Raw genomic sequence first — 26227 nt, forward strand, 5'->3', positions numbered from 1 at the left:
AGAGTCAGAAACAGCAACGTCCCTGATGATGGAGACAGAGAATCAACTTTCTCTGATCCAAAGAGCCCAAAACTTATATTGACCTTATAGACTGGGGTGTGCTTTTCCTGTGGGAGTTTCTTAATGGTTTAAGAGCATACGTGCAAAAAAGTAGGTTTGCAAAAATAATATTGCCTGTGCCTGTATTATATGCCAAGAACACATATTTGTGTGTTGATTGATTTTCAGAACAAATCTGTCCTGGTTTGAAAAGGGAAGCTGATTCTTTCTAACAGCCAGCAGGGGGCGACTGCTGGTGTTGCAAAAACAGGTCTGATTATACAGAAGTCTGTGAAAAGTCTGATCAGTTTCAGGTCTTATTGAATAAGGTGTTATGAATATTTTGGAAATGATGGTCCCATCCGTAGTAAAATATGTAATAAAAACATAATAAAAGTGTGTCTGCGGTGTTAGTGAAAAGTAGCAACCATGGTTTAAATAAAAGTCCTATTTAAATGAAACCAAGAAGAAAAAAAGAAGTTTGTGTGGAAACAAAAGTTGCAGCTTTGTGAAAACACTCGCTCCATCTGAAGCTAAAGGGAGAGGTGAGTTTATCACCACCACGACAAACACACATTAACGATGTAAACATTCAGCACTTTCACAAAAACTGCACTTCAAGCCTTTAAAGTTTATAGGAAACGCCTTGTTTAGCTTTTGTCATCCAGGCGGTTTTGAAGCAGTTGACCAAGTACACTTCTCCTTAATCAAAACAGGAAACTGCTAAGAGTCGAGAGTGTTGCACAAACGACGGAGTCTTTCATTTCAATTTCCCGCAAAAGAGAAAGCGAGTAAAGCCACCGAGAGCGCATGGGAGCTCAAATATGCAGAGCTCATAGTTTGAGGACTAGATCTAAATATAAGTTATGAATAAAATCTCTCATTAAAATATATTTAATTCTCCTATAAAACCAATAACGACGCTTGGTTTTCCGTCTCCCTGCAAACTGCCAAGAGCAATAATTCTATTTCACAATCCTCACCACCGCAGCCAGGCTAAAACATAAATTACTTTGACAAATATTTTTCCAACAACCTCAGTAGCCATATGTAGAACTGAGCTCCGGTGGCAGGGCAGGAGCATGACTTAATCGCTGATGGAGATTCCAACAGGGAGCAGAAACCCAGAGGACTTGGATGGACTAAGAATATACAGTGATCTCTCAGACCTCTTTGGGGTGAACTCTGCAGGGCAAGCCTTGCAGCTTACAACGCATAAAGCACAGGTGATACAGCCTCTTTTCATGTATGATATGCGATCAGACGACCGTACTCTGTACTAATCTTTTCTCTCTGCAGTCAAGTCGTCCTATTAAAAGCCCGGCTTGGTAACATGACCCATGTGGAGCAGTCATTTCAGTCACTCTTGTTATTCCAGCAGGCAGCTGTTGTATGTTCCTCCTCAGCTTGATTCCCCAAATCCGAAGCCCCCTCTTCCCACCTCTTCCCCACAGCCCCATGAGCTGGCATGCTGCGGGGTCGGCTTATTTTGTAAAGACAAACACTTAGGAGCTGATCTGTCGAGCGACAGGCAGACATGATTTGGCAAACAAAAGCGAGCGGCAGTAGCTCAGAGCCAGTTTAACAGACTCGTGTTGGGATTGTAAGTGACATTTACGCTGCCCTCTGGGATTGGTTGCGATCAAGGCGCTCGATAAGAGGTTTCCTGTGCTAGCCCAGCCTTATTCTTGATTTGATGCGGGAACCATTTGACCCTGCTTTTCAGAGCGTTACGTAGTACGTAGAAACTTTGAACCCGTGTGGCCTCATCCTCCCTTATTGTGTGAAACCCTGATTGAGAATGACACACCAGCTGGTCACCGCACTCGCACACGGGGAGATTATCATTGCTCCGACTCTGTCACACACTCACTCGTTCCCTTCGTACCCTTCAAAGTGGGCCTACTAGTAGCTCACACACACACAGTCCAGTTTTAGCTACCTATGTGATCGTATCTCCTTGTCTACAGCTTCTGTCAGAGCTCATAAAGAGAGAAGGAACCGGGCCAGAGTAAACACGGCACGGTTTAAGAGAGAGGCCAACCTTCAGCTTTGATGAAGAGGTGAGAACAACAACAAGTATCACTTTACTCATGCAGCTCAATAAACATGGAAAAATCTGTCTTGGTGGTGCATGAGGATTATAACAAATGTGCAAATGATTAGAAGCATTTTAAGGGGTTCAGTTACGGGGCAAAGGTGAAAAAATAGTTTGGGAAATATGACTATTCTCCTTCCTGCCAAGAGCTGGATGAGAAGACGGACGCCAAGGCACTATGTCCACACGATAAATATGAAGCAGCAGCCAGCGGTGATTAGCTCCAGCGGTTCATTCATGTGGAGGAGTTTCTGTGTTTCATACAAAAAATATCCCATTGACACAAGCTCGTCAGAATAAAAGAAGAGAAGAAGAACAAGAGCACGTCGAAGCAGCAAGCAACAACATATCCCAGAGTCCTGTTGGCCAGTCGACGTCACAAACTGCTTTTCTCTGCGTCGACACAACAATCTGAGGTTATTAATATTTCACACAGGAAGAGTTTTTCCTGAAGGTTTGCTGCAGTTTTCCTGTTTCAAGAAACTACATCAGTGTGTGTTTATATTTAGTTTAAACGATGTAAACATGATCATTTTACGCAGTAACTATTTTGTGTGATGCATGAAAATTATCGAATCTATTATCTGTACCATTAGTGATTTTGTTCACCTCTGACAGCGACTGATCTGCTTCTCTTTTTTTTACCCTCCTTTCATTGTAGCACCATCAAGGTCATTTCATTGTACTTTGAATGAATGGATGATTGAATGAATGCCTCACTGACATTCAGTAATCATGCATTTCTGCACCTACTCTGGGAAGCTAAACGCAAAGAAATTCTTCTCAGGCGAGAAGCCATTTAGTACCATTTGATTGTGTTTGAATTTAAAGTGTCACTGTCAATAAATGGCAAACAGAGCAAGCCCCGCCCCCCCCCAGTAAATAAAAAAAATATAACAGGCTGAAAACCTTGAATCCCAATGAATGAATGAAGCTTCATGTTTTCCGGATGTGCCCGTCTCTTGAGCTTTGAGGACACGTTCTGCCATTCTGAACCCATAAAATGCCAAATCTTATAAAATTTCCTAGAAACGTCTCTGTCGACCCAAGCATTAGTATATTTTATCACAATATATATTGTTATTGCTTAGTTTACAGCTAATAAAACATGTTTGCATGTTTGTGTATTAAAATATAATTCAATTGAATTGGAGTTCACTGCCTCTCCCGAGTATTTATGCGACTGCTGCATATTGTGTGCGGATTTGCTCCTTTTTCCTTTTAAAAGCATCACGTTCATGTCCGTCATTGTTCCACTTCATCAGCGTTTCCTTTTTGGCACCGCAGTTCGCCAGTGTTTGGAATAATAGGCATAATTATTCGAGTGCCATCTTTTCTCTGACATTATAAGTCATTTTGCTTTTTCTAATTCACCTGCAATTAGGGCCGCGTTGGAGCTCTTTATTTGTTCCTCATTTTGATGAAAGCACAATACATTTTAAATATACTGTACATGCAATTGCATTATGAAGGCCTGGTTTGCTGCAGCTGTAGGAGCTGATGTAACACTGGGCACAGACGCTGCAAACGCTGAACGCACACCACCAGAAGCCTTGAGGAAGAAAAAGAGGGATTAGATGAAGAAGACTTTTTTTTTATGTCAGAGGCATGTATGCAATCGCTTCCTCTTTTAGCCCCCAACCCCCATCTAACACTCACACTGTGCTCCATCTACATGACAGAGGACTTCCCCTGAGGTGACCTCTGCAGCAAACTCATCACTAATGTGTTCTGACAATCAGCTCCAAGAAAGTGCTAACAGAGCAATGTAATGGTTAAAACCAGCCCGGCTCTCATTCATACCTCAGCACTTTAACCTCAGCGCTCTAACCTGGCTGACTTTTGTGAGGACAAACAGAAGATGACATCGGACAAGCCGTGGCTGCGTGGGCTTGTGAGCCACAGATAAGTTCAGGGCGCTCTCATTGGTTTAAAAAGACTTTGTGGGAGGGGCATAATGATGAGAAAAATTGAGGTTGACCAGAAAACATGTTGAAACAACATCTGAAACTTGTGACTTGGAAGGATAAACGGAAGAAGATTGCATTTAAAAGAAAATTACAAACTTCTGATAAACTGTATAACAAAAGTGATCAGAGCCACAGACTGTATGTAAAAAAATATCTAGTCATCGCAACATCACTCTGATGGTCACCTGCCTCCATTATTAGAGTCAGAAGTGTTTTTCTTTATTTTTAAACACTTTTTTAATTTCTCAAGTGTGCAGCTGTAAATGCTTTCATACACTTGAGGATAAAAGCTGCAGCTTAAACACTAAACACTAGTTTAAACACTAGTGAATGATTTATTCATGCTTTCTAAAACTATACAGCTGGAAATCTTTAAGATTTTTGATGCAGGATTTTTTGTGTAAGAATAGATAAGATGAGGAAATCTGGTGCATTACACAAAAAAATGAACGGAAAGGGAAGCATGAACTCACACAAACAGGTCATTTTGTTGTCATGCAATCGAGGAAAGTTTAAATCTGCAGCACATTTCACTTTTTGTGCAACACAAAAGATTCTTGTAGAAGAATTACAGCAGAGGGAAGTAATGGAATCACCACCACACAGTCACCAAAATGTCTTTTCCCTCTGTTGTTAATTCTCTGCTTCTCTTTGACCTCTTCCCTTTACACTCTGTGGTGATGGAGGGAGCAAATGAGGCACAGACTTGCTACCCAGCTGCAGTGTTGACCCTCTGGGTAAGACAGGAAGGTCTCTGGCCTGTTACCCACATGAAGCACTACCAGGTTCGTGCCAAGCACAGAGCCGGGGGTGGGCCACGCTGACGTGCTGCCATTCACCCACTGGGACCAATCTTCAGCTTCTACGCTCGCCCTGGTTTGACTGTTGAAGCCACCTACGTCACTCGAACTCGGGTGCTATATTTAACCACGTGTCTTTCCTAAGGCATATCAGTCTGTGGGCCTTTTTTGACATTTGCAGCAACATCAGTTAAAGTTGTGCAGTCTCTAATATAATAAAGTGACGTATGCGTGAATGACTTTTATCTTTCGCAAATTAAGATATAAAAATGTGAAAAGGCCACTTCCAGGATTCAAATTCTGCTCTTTGTTTTAAGTGAGAACGCGGGCAGCTGAAATGCATAAATCCATCCATCTCTGCTGCACTGACCTGTCTACAAACCAACAAACAGCAATGAGATACCAGCACAGGGCGGGATGAGATGTGGAAGCTGACATCTTTGATATGCATCACACACAGCTGTTATCACAACTAAGCTAAGAAGAACATGTCATCAGTCTTAGGCCATGATTCAGCAGGTACCACCATTGTGCAGGCACAGGAAAAACGTGCAGACTACATGCATCAAACTTGACGCCTGACCTGTGTGTAACCTTTGCCTGATACACAGTTAAGACTGCAGTTAACTGATAAAACTGCTGAAATTACAGTGTCCATGCGCCTCAGGCGAACCACACAGACACTCATCAGGAAAGAGAGAAGCCAGGAGGAAACTTAGATGAACTCTGAAGAAACTCAAGTCAGGAAGTAAAAACACAGCAAGTCACGAAGAAAAATAAAAGAAGCCTTCAAAATAAAACAGGAAGTAAATGAAAGACAAAAATAAAGACAAAGGGAAACAAGGGAACAAAAGCTAGAATAACAACAAAGGAAAAACTAAACTCATGACAGATACTAGTGTAACAGTGTTTTTGTGATATTATTCCACTTGCCACAAATATCAGTGTAATGGGGAAACAGCGCCCCCCCTCTCGGTGTGGCTGGTTAGGTGAGGCTGGCTGCAGTAATCGCTGCCAGTCTGCCGTAGCCATACGAGAGGTGAGTTGTATTGTTCCGCACACAATATAGCTAAGTAGTACAGACACATAAAACATGTTTGATTAGCTGACGAGCACTGAGTGTAATAAGTGCTTAGTGGACACATGTCCAACACCAGTTTTATGTACTTTTCATTTGTTTATTAATGTGTGAAACTATATGCTAAAGCGGAATGCTAATGAGATGTTCTGCCGTAGTGTGCTGTGCGGAGTGGTGTGTGGCGAGCCTGTGCACTGATACAACACCGTTGTTTCCATTCAGGAAATAAAGTGGCAACGATCGATCAGAGACTCCTTGTCTTTTTAAAAACACAACACAACGCAGAGTCGAGGAGTCTGTTTGGGCCGAACTGTTGCAGCGGGATGAAGCAGAAACCGGTTACACTAGGACGTGGGACAGAGGGAAGGGGTGAAAGTGCACTTGTGCCCCTATAATGCATACTGTGCAGCCAAACACAAAGACATGCTTATGGTACACACACATCAGGGAGCTTATTTCCTACTTCCAGCATGAAGAGAACGAATGCAGAATCACACCAGCGGGAGAGCCTCGTTCACATACAGCGATGAATGATTTAGCCTGCTGTAATTGGTGACCATGAGTTTATCGTATAAGCTGAAGAGGCAAAAAACAGAATCCACTCATAACACGTGCCTGGATCTTTTTACAATGCATCGCAGTCAATGCATCTGACCATCACCGATACCTGAGGCCATCCTCCATCAGCTCAACTGTAGCAGTGACCAGAACAGCTGACGAATTCAAATATCTAGCGCTGGCTAGAGAATTGGCTGTGTTACAGGTTCCTACAGGTACATAACAAACACTAAAACTAGCTGATACACGACTCAATATAACACGGTGGGCGACGGCGGCGCAGCGTGGGCCGCCACAGCCATCGTACGAACACAGGTAAGAGAATGTGCTCTTTGTTTTCGCCTGTTGGAACCCACCCAGCACATCCTTTCATCTTTCATCCATCCATTTCTTTATAAAATCACTCTTGAACAAGCTCAAGAAGACAGCATCAGTTTCTATGGCAACACATAAGTGCCCAAAATTGCCCCTTTCACTCTGGGATTTCTCTGACACTTTGACAGCTGGCTGGTGTTTTTGATTATCTAAAAACATATTAGGAGGCCGGACGCGTGTTTGTGCGTGCGTTTCGTATGAGGCCTATTCTGAAGCACATCAGCTGTCAGCAGATAAACCCAGTTATTAGGCCTGAGTCCGCTTGTGTCACACTCCACATCAGATGAACTGCTACACACAGAAATTAGTCAACTGGCGTGCCACCTCCGTACCCCTCCAGGCAAGCATCTGCTAGCACATTTCTGATTAACAGTTAGAGATCAGGGAGGACTAAAACTGCAATAAAAATAGGCTAAAAGGGAGGGCGGGGCCATAAAAGATCATGATACTCGCTCCTCTCTTTGTTTGTGTTAAAGACCAGTCTCTCACGGGCCAACAAAAGCCCTCTGATGACAGAAAGGCAAACAAATAGCACTGTCAGGGGAGAGAGATGAAGACTGAAGTGATGTCTATCCAGCGCTGGTACCCCACTCACCAGTCATTCTGATAGAACTGTGAGTTCTTCTTGGAAGAGAGTGAAGTTTGACGTCCCTCCCATTGTCACGCTGACAATGGGGGTGAGGTCACATAAGAGCAGGAGGAAACAGCTGGAAAACACTGGAAGTAATGCAGTAAGAAAAGGGGAGCTAACACAGAGAGCTGTATGAAAAAAAGAGCTTCGCTACACTAAAAGTGACTCATTCACACAGATTGGAACCTGTGAAATGACTGGTTGGGACAAACAACCACAAAAACACTTTCTTATCAGGGAGTGAGACACAAGGGGCAATCAGGTGGAAAACCCCCTAACCCACGATGGCAGGCTCACTTCGCGGCAGTGGGCTGGGGTTTCTGTCAAACGTGAAAGTACAATCTGACATTTTTCAGAGAGGGGAAGCCAGACGGTAATGGTGTCTACTAGTTGTTTGGTTTGCGAGACTTTCAAGATGTCACCGGAATGAAACTCCCGACATCTCGACCGTAGGCTCTGGGAGGCGTTGGAGCGAGGCGGCGTTCAAAGGAAGCAAACAGGTGCCGTTTACCTAAATGATGTCTCTCTTCACCAAGGTACAATACCCACAATGCATGTGTGCAGGCGTATCCTGTGACAAGGCCTGTCTTTGTGTTTAGAAAGGCAGCCCCCGACAATAGAGAGAGGGGAACTCCCTCTGAGTAAACTGAGGTTAGAAACATGAAACCTGCAGCAGGCAATTTCCATCAGCCGCGACCATCCTGTGATTGGCATCAAACGGGCACAGTGATTTACATATAGGTACTATACAACAACACAGTCTGAGGCCAGCTCATGAAACAGTCATGATATCTAATGTGTCATGTCGTTTGTGCTGAGTCCATGTACACAAAGTGAATCCAGTTTTAAATGGTGAAAAAGTCAACATCGGCAGGCTGGAGGTTTTTGTGCTGGAGCAGCAAGAACACGATACCAGGATTTCCAACTAAGACATAATGCAAAAATACTAAAGTACCATTTATGATACAACTGGGTAAAAAAAACGAAACTATTGAGAGGACTTCTTTATATAGATTAGAACAATAAAATACAACGTCATTAATAACAGAGAATAATAAAGTTCTGTCAGACTCAAAATCAAGCTCTTTATGATAACTCACACAGGACTGAGAGGACATGAGGGCAGTCTCGGTGAATCTGGTGAAAGGACATGAGAGTAGGAAATTACAACATATATATATAAAATGCAACAATTCTGTTTAGCCTTCATAAGAAAACTCTACAGTTGAAGAAATAAGCGTACACCCTAAAAGTTAAAAACTACTGCTAATCCATTATCTAGGAAAATAAAACAGTGAATATGTCACAGCGATGAGGAGCGCCAAGCAATTAATCATCTCATTATGATCCAACGTTTGGATGAAAAGCTCAGGTTCTGGCACTCGTGTGGTGTTACTTTGACACACACAATCAACTTTTGCACTGTTATTGACCAATGACAAGCGCCTACAGCAACAGCACGCCCTGAAAAACGTGCGCATTATGTCTTCTGAGGATAAGACACCCCGCCACTGTGGCAAAAATGTTTGGGAACAGCTCAAGAAAAAAAAAAGATCCCAACATGCTTCTCAAATTCAAACACAATTTGATCAAAGCTTCACCGGTTAACGCAAAGAAACTAAACCTCGTGAATGTTACATAGCGGCAACTCGCAAAGAATTATTCTTAATATTTAAACCATCATCAATACAATCAATACAATCCAGTAGGACTGTATTAAACTGATGAGGACTTGTGACCTGACTGCTTGGACCTATTCTGCCTGTATAAAGGCAACCTACGTGCTATTAGACAGGTGGTTTTAATCTCGTGGTCAACTAATCTATTCCTGGCCTCAGAGCTCTTTATTCATCGGAAATATAAGTTTAAAAATCACATTTGACACACTGTTGGAGTCTTCAATCAGTTTCTTCGACAGCATGAACACAGGAGGTGTAGCTTACTTTATATGCCGTGCTGTAAATAGTCACTGCGTCTTCCTTTTAAAGTAATCAGGGGCCCTTTTTAAAAGTGAAACAAAATATTTATGACGACTGACAAACACGAACCAGCTCAAAGATGTGCAGGTTGTGATAGTTGGGCTGTGGTTGATCCGTATCAAACGGTGCTCGAGAAACAGCCTTGATGTCGCACACGTTTAGATGAAGCATGCCTAAAACATCATGCAAAAGCTACTGCGTCAAACAAACCATCACAGAAACTGTTTAGCCCCTTTTCCACTCATGAACTCGCCTCTTTCTCGTCAAAGCATCTGAAGATAAATTCACATCATAAACCTTCTTGACACGGCGTCTGCTTCTCACTTTCACAGTGTCAGTGTGAGGCAGCCACCATCTGAGTAAAGAATCACACCTCTGGTTTGTCACCACACAGATCATGCCGGCCGGCTCCTCTTCACATACAGGTCAGCTGTGCTTACTAGTGCTTTATGCTGGAAGTTTCTTTCCATTGAGTTACTGAAAAGGTGACAGATTGCCTTAAAGTGTGCAAAATACCCCAATATGCTGTGAAGGTTAAGCAAATGTATAACATACACAGCAGAGTGCAAACCTCTCGAAATGATAACAAAAAGGAGGCTTAGAGGGAACAGAGATATTTCTAAGTGAGAATTTAAAAGGGTGGGTAACAAATGACAACTCAAAATATAATACACAACTGCAGTGGGATTTAGAGCAGCCTCTGATTAGTCATTTAGATGTCTACTAAACATTTTATTGTCTGTTGGCTTCACAGGCCCAATAACCTAAGCTTATCAAACACAGCTTTCAGGATGAGCCAGCATCCTTTACTGCAGTCTATAAATCCAAGTATTTCTAACAACAAACCAACTGATAGATATTTAACAAGTGAGAGCAGTGAGTCCATATCGCCACTCTGTGCACCGCGGCTGTTCGAGGTGCCAGTTCAGAAACCTGAGGCGGAGAAACGCCATTTCCCCTGCGTGTTTTCCTGCCGCTGAACATACTTGGAAGGATAAGAGCTCGTTAATGCAGAGGTGAGATGAATGGCGGCACTGTGTACGCATGTGCACGGACAGGAGAGAGGGCCAGCGAGGCCCCGCGACCGGCTCGGTACAGCACAAAGGCGGGCTCAGTGCTGCAGCTGTCGCAAAAATGTATCCAGCAGACATCCAGCTGTGGTTCCCGACCTTTTCATCTAATGTACCTCCACAGTCAGCTTCATCATCCATGACTCCGATGCTCTACTGTACTCGTTTAAACTGGTTTTATACCAGATCTGGACAACTATGATCCAGATCTACATGTCAGTCATTCATTTATTCTACCTGCTACTCTATTAAACAGTGATGTCATTCATTTTTATTTAACCATCACATTTAGCTACTTTGCACTGCTTGCAAACAGTTTAACCATTTGTTATATTTTTATCAACCTATTTTAACTAACATAATAAAGTTAATTAACCAATTTGACCAACTAGAAGAGTTCTTTTTATTTGTAAGGTAAAGACAATAACAAAGAGGAAACTGAAAGGATTAAACAACACCCGCAACAGCGAGTACCTGGCGACAGTGGGAAGGAAACTCCCATTTAAAAGGAAAAAGGTTAGCGAAAAAAGATACACTGTGATTTTATAATAGCAATAGTTTTAAGCTATCATAAAAAGATTAGCTGTAATAGCTATATAATGTTCAGCTTACAGTTATAATAATCACCTACAATGCAACCTAACAATTAAAACTATTTTACATATTTTTAGCAACTTCCACAAAAAGTCCAATCACACAACAATTTAAAATATTGACTCGTTAAGTTTATCTAACAATTTCATTCTAGAATACGTGACGAAGCTGAGCTTGATGCTGTTTTCATAGAGTAATCAATCACGTATCAACCACGTTGCTGCCCAGACACAGACCAACTCTATTTAACTAAGATGCAGTCAATAAACATTACGATTTTTAAAAGAGGATGTTCTGCAGAGTTCAGAAATAAAATAAAGAGAACCTATTTTTACACCGAAACAATGTGTTATGTGAAACCAATCGTGAATACGAGGCTCTCTAAAGGCACGCTCTGCTTACATAAGCCTTTAAAAAAGACTCAAACCCATCTATTCAGTACATATTTTGTATGAAAATCTGGGCATGAAATGGTTTACATATAGATTACAGCCATCATTTAAAGCTATAGCAATACCCTATTTAAACTGTGCAGAATTAGCTTATTTGGCTGAATGGATCAGAGCTCATGACAGTCAGGATCAGTTTCTTCTCTCCATCGCTTACAGTGTTATTGTAAGTCCGCCCCCTTTTGATTTTAATCAGTTGGTAATAAGGAAGTGATGCTAACGAACACGAACTAATGAACTATACCTGCGACATAAGGGAGCCATTTTTGAGATGAGAACTTTGACCTGACCTTCATAGTGTTTTTGCAAAAATTTGATGCTAACGAAACAAACAGAACAGATGCTAAAACAGTGAAGACCAGTGAGAGTCAGAACTGTAAATGCTCAAATTAACTCATTAAAATTTTATTCAAATAGCAAAAATTCACAACAGTCATCTCAAGGTGCTTCCTATTATAATGTAAAGAGAGAGGGAGAGAGTATGTCTGATGCAACAATCAGACATGCATGCTTCCTATTAGGAGACTATTAGCAGGCAACAGGAAGAGTGAGTGAGAGGTCAGGAGACAAACGCAGATCTCTTCCTCCTCACCTGAAGCCTCATCTCCTGAAATCAAGTTCAGGCTCTAAAATTACAACATGCAGCCGTCCTATCTGAGTACAGCTCAAGACAAGCTGGCTATAGCAACAGCAACAGCTAGTCGCGAGCTAACGCTATGCCAGCTAATGTTAGGCCTGAATGTCCAATGTGCTTCGCTGAATTATTGACTCGTATCAGACTCCTTTCACTAGTTTTACACCCTCCAGAGTAAATACGCACGAATGCCTCACACCCGGCATTTTGACAGCTGAGGTAAACAGACTGACATCCTAGACTTACTACAGACGAACGGCCAGAGCGTTGAGGTGACTCAGGAGTAAAAATGTAAGATATTGCAAAAATATTTAACTGAAACTTATAAGTTTTTTTTTTAAATTCCTGAAGTGTTGGTGTTAATAGAATACTTTAAAATATCCAGTGTACAGAAATGGTTTTTTTTCCAATAATAGTAGAATCCATCTGAAGCCATTATGGAGTACAGAGGGTTAACTGTCAAGAAAATGGATGTTACTTAGTTACACCAACTAATTAAGTAGTTACACTAATTAGCAAGTATCTGACTGTGTGTTTCACTCTTACAGTTTTTGCAGGTTTCAACAAGGCTTTCCAGAGTTAGCTGGCTACATAGCACATCACTGTCACATCCAAATATGACCCCTCTGGCAACAAAAACATTCCAACAAGGCTTCAAAATGCAGTAGGGTCCGTCTTTTACATACAGTCTATTACTGAAGCACATGTCCACGTTACAGTCTCACAGAGAACCTTTAAAAACAGACATTATCTATTATCTTTTTGTGTTTGTTTTTACTCTGTAACACAACATAAATTCAGCTTTTCCCTCCATATCGCAGCATTCTGCCAACCTCCGTGATCATAGCTCTCCTGCTCCCCAGTGATAAAAGCTATAGGAGTGTTTTGCAGGTGGTTCGTGGAGAGCAAGCACATCTCAGCTGTGATGTCAGCAATGCAAAGCTACAAAAATATTTAGCGAAGCAGCAGACAAGATAACGTCCTTAAAGTCCTGCATAATGTTACATAACATTTTTAACAATAAAAAGTTTTTCATATTCAGATATCACGTGACCCTTCGAACTGCGCTGAGTCCTTCTTACCGAGAGCCTTTCATTCATGATTACAATAATTATGCTTCTTGCATAAGAAAATTAAAAACCAGACACCTTTAAAAATAAGCTTGTACTGGAGTTTAACAATATATATGTCTGTCTTGGTTGTCTTTTTATTTCACATCACAAAGCAGCACAGCAGGCGGGAAAAACACCCTGTTCTTAACTGAGATTATGCAAATTTGCTGCTTGCCTCAGGGACCATTCTGGTGTCGAGTATCATGTGAACATGTCTGCATGTCTGGTGATTAGTTCGCAGAAACCCAACCAAAGGGTTTCCACACAAACGTTTGGTTTAATCTACGACCGGAATGAATTTTAATAGAAACAAAGAATTTTTCAGCCATGGTTATATTTCAGAATAACCATGAATGGATAATACTTGGAACTTATTCCAAGATTAGATTATGTTATCACTTTATTTCATGTTTCTGATGATGTTAGTCTAACGCTAACCTATAATACAATTATCGATAGTACCTCATTGCTTTCACATTATTAACAGCATACTGGGACTTTCATTCCTAACATTGTACTATAACTTTTTTTCTCCTGCCCCAAAATGCTCAGTTTCAGACAGTTTTGTTTCTATTCTTGACTCTGACGTCAGAGAGGGGGATATCCCTTAATGATCATGGCAAGCATGTGAGCACAGAAACCACACCCACCTTTCATTCTAATCTCGTGTGTATGAACGGCAGCCAATCAGATGAATGCCTGCTAAAACGGACCCTTCCTTTCAAAGGGGAGGAGCTTAAATGGCTTAGTTCAGACAGGGGATGAACTAAAGGCAGCAGCAAGGTCCACTTTAAGGCAGGTGAGGACTTTGAAATGTGAACCATGCAAATCTATTCTAGCAGAGTTGAAGAAGGAATATGGGGGTAAATGAGCAGAAAAAGGCACGTTAAATGTTTTCCAACTGTTCAGCCCCAAGTACACAATACTCAGATAATACTCGTGACCATTACCTGGTTGTTGCTTACATGATAGAAATCACCTCTTTATTATCAAACTCTTACAATATTACCAAGCTAACCCACAGTGCTACCATTTGTGTATCGGGTACACCGTGTGCAAAACCTGCATTTAAACTAACCACCTTCTTCTGAGGGTGCCCAACATGCAAGGCTTTTCTTTGCAAATTAGGTACTTATTGGGTTACTAAAACACATTTAAACCACCGGTTTCACCGAATAATTGGATTATGAGAATGTGAAATGGACCCCAAAGCAAAATATCACCTTGCTGCTTCTTTCAATTTCAGTTAATTTCAGGTTTTCCTGTCCATTGAGCCAACTCTCCCCTACACACCAGCCAGTGAGTGCTCCGATTACTGAGTTGTGATTTAAAGAAAGATTGATTAATACGCTTGCAGTGCTTTTAATGGTGAACCACAGTTAGGTCTGACATCATATGGACATGGATGTCATCTTATTTCAAAGATAACAACTGTGACGGTGACACACTCGGCTTCAACAACTGTCCTATAAGCAGACCAGTATAACTTCAAGGCCACTAACCATCACAGCTCCATTCATCACAGTACAGGAGAGACAGCAAAGGGCCGAGTGAGAGTTCACTCCTCCTCCCACATCTCCAGTTCAAGCTTGATGCCGCAGGAATGAAAGAAAAGCATTCAGTAACTTCCAGGCCACCCGACCATGCGTTCCTAATGTTTTAGAGCGCCGATGTGAGGAGTCTGAAGATCCCTGTGGGCGTATGTGACTAACTCACTTTCATAAAATATGTAAATTAGCAGTTTTCAGTCAAGCTTTTAACTAAAACAGCAAACTAAAGCATATCGACTGGTGTACGTCTAAGCTATGGCTCCAATAAAGGGGAATACGGAAGGTCAGCATAAAGCTGGATGGCTCAAAGTACTGGGGCTGAAGCGATGGCACGTTCATGCTAAAAATAAATATAGAGCAAGTGTAATTCAAAAGTTTCAAATCTGGATTTTAGAAAAAAAAAATCAAAATTCTGGTTCCTGGAAAAAAAAAAAAATGTTGCCCATGACGCAGTTTACATGAAAGGCTGTAAAACAAACCCACACCCCTGACTGGTCACAAACACTAGATTCTCTATTTTGGTTGTAGCAAATCATTGAATTTAGGCCTTTTAGTTAATATACAAACAAATCTGAATGGGAGGGTTTGTTGGAGTAAAGGTCACAGAAACATTTAAAGCTTAGAAATATAGTGTTGAAAATCAGCTGGAATCACTTGCAGGGGTTAGTAAATCCATCCATGTCTCTATGTCGAATTCTACTTTAGTAAACATCAAACTGCCTTAACAGTGCTTATCTTTGAGGTAACACAGAGCTGCTATTGTAGCTTTTGGTTGATGATTGTACTATCCAATTTTAACCCAACACTGCAGGGAGCAGATGCTGCTCCACGGAAAAGAAGCAAGACTTGTACGGAGTGAGACGAGCCAGTGGCTCAGAAACAGCTTTTGTAGAAACTGAGAAAACTTATTGTCCCATTAGTTAGCCAGCTACAAGCATGATAATTCAAACCCCGTGTCAAAAATCAAGGTTCACACCAAATCCAGCCCTTTGCAAATTTTGACCAATTTTGGTTTTTAATTAAATTTGGCCCTAGTTGTAGCTGTGGTCTGCAGAGTGATTCTTTCACCGTGTGCGAGCTGCACTAAATGGACAGCTGAAAAACTGCTCAACTTGCAGCTAGCTCGATTTGCATCAAAATGAAAAGGTGATGCTGAGACAACTTTACTGGGTGGAAACAAAGACCTCTGTACCTTTATTTCCACAAGACAATTCCTGTGTTAAAAGAGCATAACTTGCATTGTTGCCAGCAGAGATATGGAGGCTTTTCCAGGGAACTGAGCTTCTGTTCACTGTGAACTAAAGACAGACATGCAGTTACAGCAACATGCTTCTGTGGGCTCAATCTTAAAGTTTTGGTAATGTTAATTTTTTACGTGCAGCCGACTCCATGTCAGAAGGCAGATCTTTGCAGGCCAAATAACCCATATTGTATCTGCACACAGTCACCAGGGTGCAGTGTCAAAAATGTGTGGAACAGCTTGTAATATAAGCATTCTTGTTAATTTAATGCTGTTCCATTTTTTCCACAGTTCTGCCTCCTGGTGGTGGGCTCAGTCGTCTTTACCTTTTCTGTTCAAACCAACTCTTCAGCCAGTCAGTATTCGACGTGTGGATAAGACGGATGCAATGTCTTTGTTGGACTGTGCACATGTCCATCTCCATAGCCTCAGTGGTTCAAATCTCATATCCTTCTAACCTCTGCACTGCCAAAAAGCTACACAAAGAAAAGCCAATCAAATGGAGAAGATGGCTGCTCCTCCCTAACCCTGGTTCTGCTGGAAGCGTCATCCTGTTAAAATGGAGATCTTCTTCCCCACAGCCTCCAAGCGCTGCTCATCTCCTTATCTGATCATTGTGGTTTTCTCTAGTATTAGGTATTAAGAGCTTTACCTTACAGAGTAAAGCACCTTGAGATGACTGGTTTTGTGAACCAGCTCTAAGTAAAACTGAACTGGACTAATCAGAGGTTTTAAAAACATATATCCGAATGTTTTCTACAACTAGTTAGGTGGTTATAAACATCACACGCAGTCGATCATACGAGTCCAAGGCCAACAGCTTCTTTGTTTGCTCCTCCAGTACAATGGCAGCTAATTCATGCAGCACTGTGAAAGGAGGCAGCACATCAAATGAAAAGATAGAGACACACTTAAATATATAAAACCCAAAAATGTCATTCAGGCACATCTGTAACTCATTTAGTTACAGATGTGTCAGACCTGTCTTCATAAATATTATGGGAAATCTGTTTTTTTGGTTTAAATTTTCAGTTGAGCTTCATCTCTATACGCCACTTAAAACGTCTTTCCTGATGTCATTTCCCTCTTTTCTTGTTTTTTGTCACATGTATACAGTTACAGTGCTGGATGCTCATATTAAATATGGCCAAAGTTTCACATCAATAGATCAGCATATGCTGAACAGAGAGGAGCTGAAAAAGCAAAGTTAAACAAAAGATAAGTTGGGTTTTTTGAACTGGGAATCATGTGAACCTCCAGTTGAGCCTCGGAACAAGAACATGATGCTGGAAATGAGCAGAATGCGTCCTCTTTAACCAACATGCTGCTGTATTGTAACTGAACAGTATTTATTAACAGGACCAACTCTGCAATGAGAAAAGGATCCGATTTCCATTTCTGCCTTCCATCACCGCGCACGACACATGAAATTTCGATTTCACTGTCTAGGAAATTTTAAAACCGTTTTCAGTCAGCGAGTGTAATTTCTTTTAAAAGAATGCGACATGAAAGGTGCCACCGCAGACCACAGCCTACACACGACACCAAGGGGAAAATCCTATGTGCTCATGAAGAATGCAGTTTGAAAGAGTAGCTTTAATGATGACTCAGAAAGAAAAGTGAACACTTGAGCTGTTTGCGTTGTGTGTAAACAGCTTCTGTCCTCCCTTTGCAACCCCTCCCCTTAGTGTACACACAACACACACACCAAAGAAAAAAAATGGTGCTTTGCAGTCAGCATGTGTCTCGACTTCCTTCCTCCCTCTCAGGAACAGTTATCACGCCACAACAACAAACAATCGCACGCGGGAAATTAAATACAGCTGGTTGAGAAGCGAAGAAAGGCGCACAGCACGGCTGAAGATGTCCTAACCGCCGGGACCCTGAGATCCGGGTTTAACAGCACACATGAAACTCATAAACGCAAAAGTGACCTGTTAGTCTCACACTGAAGCTGCTTCATGTGCAAAAGCTGTGAATCTGGCGCATGTCAGCCATCACATATCAAAAGTGCCCCAAACTGAATCAAGCTTTCTAACTGCAAACCCTCCCGCAGGGACCATCAACAGGTGTGCATCCTCGCATCACACAACTCCGTACGCATATCATAACGTGAACTTACACAAACGCGTGGTAGATGAACGCCCAGGCTCTCGGTCTTTCCAGCACGTTGTACAGGTAGTTCTGAAGCCGCCGGTAGCGCACGTTTCTCCGGCCGCTCTGGGTGCTGTATAAGAGTGGCTTCCCCAGCAGGCTGAGCCGGGCTCCCTGCTTCCCCCTCGCGTTGTCGGACCCGGCAGCACCTGCGGCGCCGGGGGCCGACAGCAAGCCGTCTCCTGCGTTGTTCATCATCTTTCCGCCGGACTCCACATCCTTCAAGCCGTAGCCTTCGGTACGGTGCCCCGGTGAGGTCCTCATCCAGAGCCCGGTGCCGCCTTCGTCTCCGCTGTGGTTCCGGGGCATGGCATCACCAAAGCGGGCGTCAAGTGAGCGCAGGTCTTTTCAAGCATGCGTCTCCCGACGCCGGTAGTCCCGCCGTGCACGAACAACAAACTGCACGTGCGACGGGCACCCCACCAGAAGCCGAGCTGGGAGTGAGAGCAGCGCGCGGCGCACCGTGTGCCGTCACTCCTCTGACCGCCCTCTTTCTCGCTCCGCGTTTACACAACGGCTCCCGCGCGTGAAGGTATCCACGCCGCGTGTCCTGTGCTGGCTCGCACCAAAATCACAAGTTACAGATGTCACGAGGAGAGACGTCTCTCGCTTCACCGCCTGTTGCTTCCACGCACGCCTCTGCGTCCACGTGCACAGGCGCATCAGAGCTGCCCTCGCGCGACGGTTTTATCTTTATCACACTTTGTCGTCGCTGTGGCGATTGTGTCTCACTTTTACATGCTGTTTAAAGAAAGAAGCGTCCACTCTGAGTTGTTTTGTCTTCGCGCGCCAGGACAGCAGACATGCAAATGAGGAACCGTCGCTCCTCGTGTAATTCGATTTCCTGAAGAAGTTCAAAATTACACCCGGTTGTTGGTTTTTTAAAAGTCTATCAGGTAACACGGGTTCTGCAGAATTTTCCACTTTCTGTGCTGGAAAAGTAACCGCAGAGGAAGGCGCAGTGAACATCTGCAGAAAGTATTACGATTCTTTATTCTTTATTACACGTTTTTATGGTTTGTCTGATCACTCTGATCACACTGGCACAGTAAAAGCCTTTGAGTGTCACCCTTTTCTTTTCAAAGCTGCTCTGTCATCTGCTGTCCTGCTGTCACCGCAACCACGTGGCACCAGAGACGCATAATTTCTCGGCCGAAGTGCATTTTGAACCTGTCACGCCGTCTGTTGTGTATCTGTCTCGGTGCTGCACTGACATAACAGCCCGACATAAACTCAGAGACGATTCTAAACTGCGGGGGTCCTGAGGCTGAATGGAATCAACCCGGCCTGTTGTTTCCTTTGTGTCACTGCAGCCACGCTGAACACTGCTTTGGTTAGAAAATGTCATGTCAGTTACGCCTCGTGTGTGAACTTCCTCTTCTGTTCACAGTCACACAGGCTGAATATTCTTATAAGCTGGCCCCACCGTGAGTCCAAGAAGAGGCCCCCCCTCAGGAAACAGAGGAGAGAAACGGGGAATAGAAAGGGGGAGCATATTTCTCCTATATTGGTTTCCATTTATTGGCTCCCTGTTAAATCCAGACTTGAATTCAAAATCTTGCTCCTCACATACAAGAATAATCAAGCCCTATCTTACTGTATCACCCCATTAGAGCACTTCGCTCTGGCACTGCAAGCTTACTTGTTGTTCCTAGAGTATTTAAAAGTAGAATGGGAGGCAGAGCCTTCAGTTTTCAGGCCCCTCTTCTGTGGAACCAGCTTCCAGTTTGGATTTGGAAGACAGACACTATCTCTAATGATAAGATTAGGCTTAAAACTTTCTTTTTTGCTAAAGCATATAGTTAGGGCTGAATCAGGTGACTCCCAAATCCCCCCTTAGTTATGCTGCAATAGCTGTAGGCTGCCGGGGGATTCCCATGATGCAAACAGTAATTCTTCTTTACACCTCTCTGCATTGAATCATTAGTTGTTAATGTTGTTAATCTCTGACTCTCTTCCACAGCATGTCTTTTGTTCTGTCTTCCTCTGTCACCCCAACCAGTTGCAGCAGATGCGACCGTCTCCCACGTTGTTCTCTCCCTGAGCCTGGTTCTGCTGGAGGTTTCTTCCTGTTAAAAGGTAATTTTTCCTCCCACTGTCGCCAAAGTTCTTGCTCATGGGGGGTCATATGATTGTTGGGTTTCTCTCTGTATGTATTATTCTAAGGTCTACCCTACCATATAAAGCGCCTTGATGCGAGTGTTGTTGTGATTTGGTGCTGTGTCAATAAAATTGAATTGAATGAAATTTCTCAATATGAATGAGGTGTGAGTGTGTGTGTGCCAGTGGTAGGCGTCAGTCCCATCACAATTTAAGAAGGTCAGGGAGCACCAAAGTGCATCTTCTGCTGTTTTTGATCCATTGATTCTGCAGGAGCTGCTTTATAACCCTCAGAGCTCAACTCTGCTCTGTATTCCTACAAAACTACTCCATCTACTGGTGCATCGGGCAGTCTTTCTCAGTGATGGAAGAGTGGCACCAGCAGATTCCAGACACAACATCAGAAGAGTGCAGTCCTGGGAATGATGATTATGAAGCATTATGAAACAAGCGGCACTGAAAACGGCTTCATTTTGAGCTGCAAATGATTCTGGTTCTCATTCAGTTTGACATTTAAAAATAAAATTCGCATGAAGCTGTTTGCTCAGATGAGTTTCAGCTTACCGTTCCCATCTTCCTGTTTCCTGGCACAAAAACCCCAAAGGGTGGGCATATATAAACTGGTTTAAATTAGAACAACCAATTTAATTAAGGGCTCAATGTTTTTAAAGTCTGAAATGTTTAGTTTTAACTGATAGGTGATTTTTTTTAATTAAATGTTGCATTAAAAAGTTGAATAAAGACCTTTGTTTTGAGCCTTTTACTGGTTTTGACCACAGTCATAATGAAAACCCATCATCATTTAGCTTTTTTCATTACTCATCCTATGTCTTGATTACTATGTTTATGTGACTCATTTCCAGAGCTTCCTAATAGCAGCTCAGTTTCTGTATGAAATGTGTTGATCTGAAATGTACCGACCACCAGTGATAGGAAACATGAGTAGAGTCCTCCTCCACAATTATTTATTCATTTATTTTTAAATTCCAACTTCAAAGCCAAAATCTAAAGAATATTGCAGCATATTTTGGACCCATGATTGGATAGAAGTATGAGTATTACATCAGCCACAGTTTGAACAAAGCAATAAAAATGCTCTACTGTAAATCAATTTTAAAAAAAGAGTACATTTCAGATTTACTTTTTCCCATTTTGTTAACAGAAATATAACTTAAGCCAAATGTAACACCTGTGTAACCACGTTCAGTTACACCTCAGTGTAACTGGCTGGCTCAAACTACCCCTCAAAGGAAAGATTGTATGACAATTTCACATGACTCCAAAACCCTGATTATAGCCGTGTGAGCTCTAAAATGAAGTGCTGGAAACAGACAAAACCCTAACATGGTCAGACTGTGCAGTAAGAAAGCACCTAGAAAGTTTAGAGAGGAAAGGACTAGTGTTAGGAGGGTCATAATCTAAGATTAAAGATGAGAAAATGCACGTTTGTAGGCTCAAAACCAGAAACATGTCACCTTAAAAGATCAGTATGAGAGCACACAGCCTAAAAACCCACGCAATCACAAGTAAATGCAAAACTATTGTTTCCAGTGAAGCCACTTAAATAGAGAGAGGCCCAAATTACTCAGGTGTGTACTGCTTCCTGATGTCCTTCCATTGTCTGCTCATTGGCTCCTGAACCAGGAGGTCAAACCAGCCATACAAGCAGCAACAGAGTATTTCCATTAGATTTCACTTTAATAGTTATTTTTAAAGGTGATGTTTCCTTCCTTTTCCTGTCATATATATTATGATAGTGGATGATTATATTAAACAGATCCAAAGTTCCAAATATCCTGTCGGCCCCGCCCCTCCCTAAGCCTGGTTTTGCTGGAGGTTTCTTCCTGTTAAAAGGTCGTTTTTCCTTCCCGTTGTCACCAAAGTTCTTGCAGATAAGGAGTCATATGATTGTTAGGTTTTTCTCTTTGTGTATTATTGTAGGGTCTACCTTACAATATAAAGCGCCTTGAGGTGTTGTTGTGATGTTGGTGCTGTATAAATAAAACTGAATTGAATTGAAATAACGAGGTCAGTCTATATTTAGGTATATATATATATACCTATATATAGACTGTATAGACCTATATATAGCTCAAACCTATATATAGGTTTGAGCAACACCGAGCATTCTTCAGACTGCTCTAAACATTTGGAGAGTGAATGTGCCTCATCTGGTCATTACTGATCTCTGGCTCTAGGAAATCTCTGGCTGTGAGGAGAGCCAATCTACTTCCTGTTAACCCCATTGTATAGGAACTAACTTCCGCTCTAGCTGAGTGTTGAACAGGACAAAAAGAAATCCCACAGTTTATTAGACACTAGCATTCTGCTAATGTGTGTTTCTGTATCTCCATGCATGCAGAGGAGCAGGCGACTGTGGTGACTGAAAACGCTGCAGCTATAAAATTTCAGCTGCTGCTCGCTTCATGCCTCAAATAAAAATGGCAGAAGCTACAAATTGCTTTATGGTGGTATGATGTCCCTAAAACTCACAGAAAGGTATTTTTGGACAATAAAAAACAATTGTCTCAACCCTTCCATCAAAATGTATTTATTTATGGACTATTTCAGAGGAAGTACATTATTGTAAAAGTACTCTGCTGTGAGCACAAAAGCCCCACCCCCCTGCTGTAATTCCTTTTAGGAGGCGCAGTGAAAGATGGCTTTTAACAACTTGTTTCAGACAGAGGATGAAGTGTGGCACTGAAACAAGACCCAGAATGAGATAAATTAGCATTGTTTTGAACTGTGGGTCATACACAGCTACTCTGATAGAGTCCAAGAATAAAAATACGAGGCTGGAAATGGATAATCCTTTTATGCTGGTGTTCTCTTTTATAAAAATCTGCACCCTTTTTAATCCCACTTGAGAAGAAATAAGTTGTAACATGTTTTGCTGGAGGGAAAGCAGTGGTAAACTTACAACCCAAACTATCACTGGTCTCACGTCATCTCATCATGTGAGATGGTTTCTGGGTCCTGAACCTCATGCCGACAGACTCTCAGACTGTTTTTCCCGGCATCGCTCGGCTCACATGAGCCTTTCTTTTCCCAAAGGTTTTGTTTGTTTAATATTTTACTTGGGAAGCCCGTCTTCATGGATGATATTAAAAGTTAAGTTTGAAATGTTTGTATTCCACGTGAACTCATGGTTTCTTTTCCACCAATGCATGACCTTTGATTTTATTAGATAGATTAATCTTATTCCTGGGAGCAGCATGGAAATTTTATAGTGGCCTCTGACATGTGTGATCTACATGTGTCTTTTCCACGATGGTCTGTGTCCATGTTTTTTTTGTTATTCTCTTTTTATTAAACAACCTATATAAACACAAATAATCCAAAATAAACATATAATCAAGAACAGACGTAAATAATAAAAATAAATAAATAAATAAAAATAAGAAAAACAGACGGGTGTACCCTCTAGTGTGTATGTACTCGCACACACATATTCACTCACACACCCATATTCTTAAGCATACATACACATACCTACTTACATATGTGTTCACTTGTAGTCTCATACATACTAACATATACATATAAACACATAACGATTCAGAAATGTGGCATATATAGTTACAGAGATTCAAACAAGATCGGGTCTCCTTAACCGGATGTAGTGTTTCCATTTACCCCAAATTTCACTAAATATATCAAACTGGAGTCTTTTAATGAAGGTAATTCTTTCCATTTTAAACATCCCATGTACAGTCTCATGCCAATCACCCAGTGATGGAATTTTCACACTAAGCCATTTCTTGGTAATAATTTTACGGGCGGCCAAACTCAGGATACCATACAACTGCTTAGACATTTTATCTACATTTACTGAGTATAAATATCCAAACAAAAGTTCGTCCCAATTAAAGGGAAGCTGCATACCAAAAATAATCTGCAACTCAGAGTGGATCAATACCCAAAAAATGTTGATCCTTGGGCAAGACCAGAACAGATGAAAATGTTTTACTCCTTGGGCCCCACAATTTCTCCAGCAATTAGAGTGATTAAAATAATGTTTACTTTGTGCAGGGGTAATAAAAAACCTACAGATACTCTTCCAACCGTAACATCTCCATGTATTAGAACTAGAAATTCTCCACTGAAAAGCGCACTGCTCATACCAAATGTTATCTGATATTGCTATATTTGTTTCATTTTCCCATTTTTTTTTTGATGTAGGTAGTATTCCACTTCTTAACCTCTTGTATACCCTTGTACAGTCTTGAAATCACCTTAAGGCCTGTGTCAGCCTGATAAGCCTTGACAAATATACTCAGAACAGGTAAAGAAAAAAGATCTGTTCTCTTAGGTATAAAATTATATAGATGATGCCTAATTTGTAAGAACCTAAAAAAGTCCGTTTTACTTAACTGGTATTGATCTTTTATTGATTGGAAGTCCCTAAGAATTCCCTTATCGTAAAACATACAATATGCCGTTAAACCTTGTCCAGACCATTTTTTATATCTTACGTCTAATTCATTAGGTAAAAAATCACTGTCAAAAGCGCACCATCTTAAAATCCTAACCTCTTCAATCCAATCATTCTTATTAAGAAATTGTAACCAGAGTTTTAAAAGTTAAGTTTGAAATGTTTGTATTCCACGTGAACTCATGGTTTCTTTTCCACCAATGCATGACCTTTGACTTTATTAGATAGATTAATCTTATTCCTGGGAGCAGCATGGAAATTTTATAGTGGCCTCTGACATGTGTGATCTACATGTGTCTTTTCCACGATGGTCTGTGTCCATGTTTTATACAGGCAGGTTATGACCCCTGATGCTGCAGCACAGAGGGAGCCTGGGGGCCCGGCTGCCAGGGCAAGGGTGGTGGGCGGGTCAGTGTAGATTGCCTGCAGATGTTGTTTTTGGGGGATCCTGTGGTTACTTAACAACAAGTGGAGCATAAATCTCCCAAGCTCTGTGTTGTATAAGAAACAGCAGATCCTTTTTGGTTAGATGGATCGCAGTGGCAAGACTGTGATGGTGTTGTATGTAGTACCACATGGTTGTCATGTGACTTTATTCACAAACAGAGCACTTAAGAACCTAAAATTGTCCTCCGTTCTCTCATCTCTGGTCTTTGAGACTTTACTTTGCAGAAGCCGTCTGTTTACAGGTTCCACTGTACAACAACAACATTTCATTGTTAAAATTTTATTCACAGCATGTCTTTTGTCCCGCCTTCCTTCTCTCAACCCAACCGGTCACGGCAGATGGCCCTGCCCCTCCCTGAGCCTGGTTCTACCGGAGGTTTCTTCCTGTTCAAAGGGAGTTTTTCCTTCCCACTGTTGCCAAGGTGTTTGCTCATAGAAGGTCATAGGATTGTTGGGTTTTTATCTGTATGTATTATTTTAGGGTCTATCTTACAATATAAAGCACCTTGAGGCGGCTGTTGTTGTGATTTGGTGCTGTATAAATAAAACTGAATTGAATTGAAATGGTGTATTGAATTAGAAAAATACCACTTAGGTGAAGGAAAGCAGCCTTACATGTATGTCTATACTGTGTGTGCTGAAGAACATATCTTGGTCTGAAATTACGCCGGTGTTCCTCACAGGATCACTCGAGGCCAAGGTAAAGCCATCCAGACTAAGTACCTGGTTAAATAACATCACAACTTTAGGGATTTTTGCATTAAAAAAAGACTGAAAACTCATTACATAAGAACCTTTTAGAAAATCTTTCTGGTATATCATGTGGTCACAAACTGTATTTTATTTGCTAAAATATCTTGGTCGTTTGAGGTTATAGCGCTTTTTAAATAGTTGCTGCTCCCTTTCCAGAA

At 41.7% G+C, this 26227-nt stretch overlaps 1 protein-coding gene and 1 long non-coding RNA gene across 5 annotated transcripts in view; one reads left to right on the forward strand and one right to left on the reverse strand.

Annotated features, from left to right (window-relative positions):
* The window catches only part of kcnq5b (potassium voltage-gated channel, KQT-like subfamily, member 5b), a 127796-nt gene extending 108793 nt beyond the window's left edge, over positions 1-19003 (reverse strand). For 2 of the 4 annotated variants that reach the window (XM_026169698.2, XM_026169697.2), the window contains exon 1: positions 18300-18996. In XM_026169698.2, the coding sequence (XP_026025483.1) occupies positions 18300-18640 (341 nt within the window). In that variant the 5' untranslated portion in view covers positions 18641-18996. Of the gene's footprint in view, positions 1-18299 lie in introns of all 4 variants that reach the window. The other 2 variants (XM_080302631.1, XM_080302632.1) reach the window with 2 other exon arrangements.
* A 226-nt stretch (positions 19004-19229) lies between these two features.
* Positions 19230-21759, forward strand: LOC145429360 (uncharacterized). The gene is made up of 2 exons (XR_013909588.1): positions 19230-20410; positions 20705-21759. It is a non-coding gene; the product is annotated as an uncharacterized LOC145429360 (long non-coding RNA).
* Positions 21760-26227: the final 4468 nt, after the last annotated feature.

Source organism: Astatotilapia calliptera, chromosome 6, assembly GCF_964374335.1.
Source record: "Astatotilapia calliptera chromosome 6, fAstCal68.1, whole genome shotgun sequence".
Lineage (NCBI taxonomy): Eukaryota > Metazoa > Chordata > Actinopteri > Cichliformes > Cichlidae > Astatotilapia > Astatotilapia calliptera.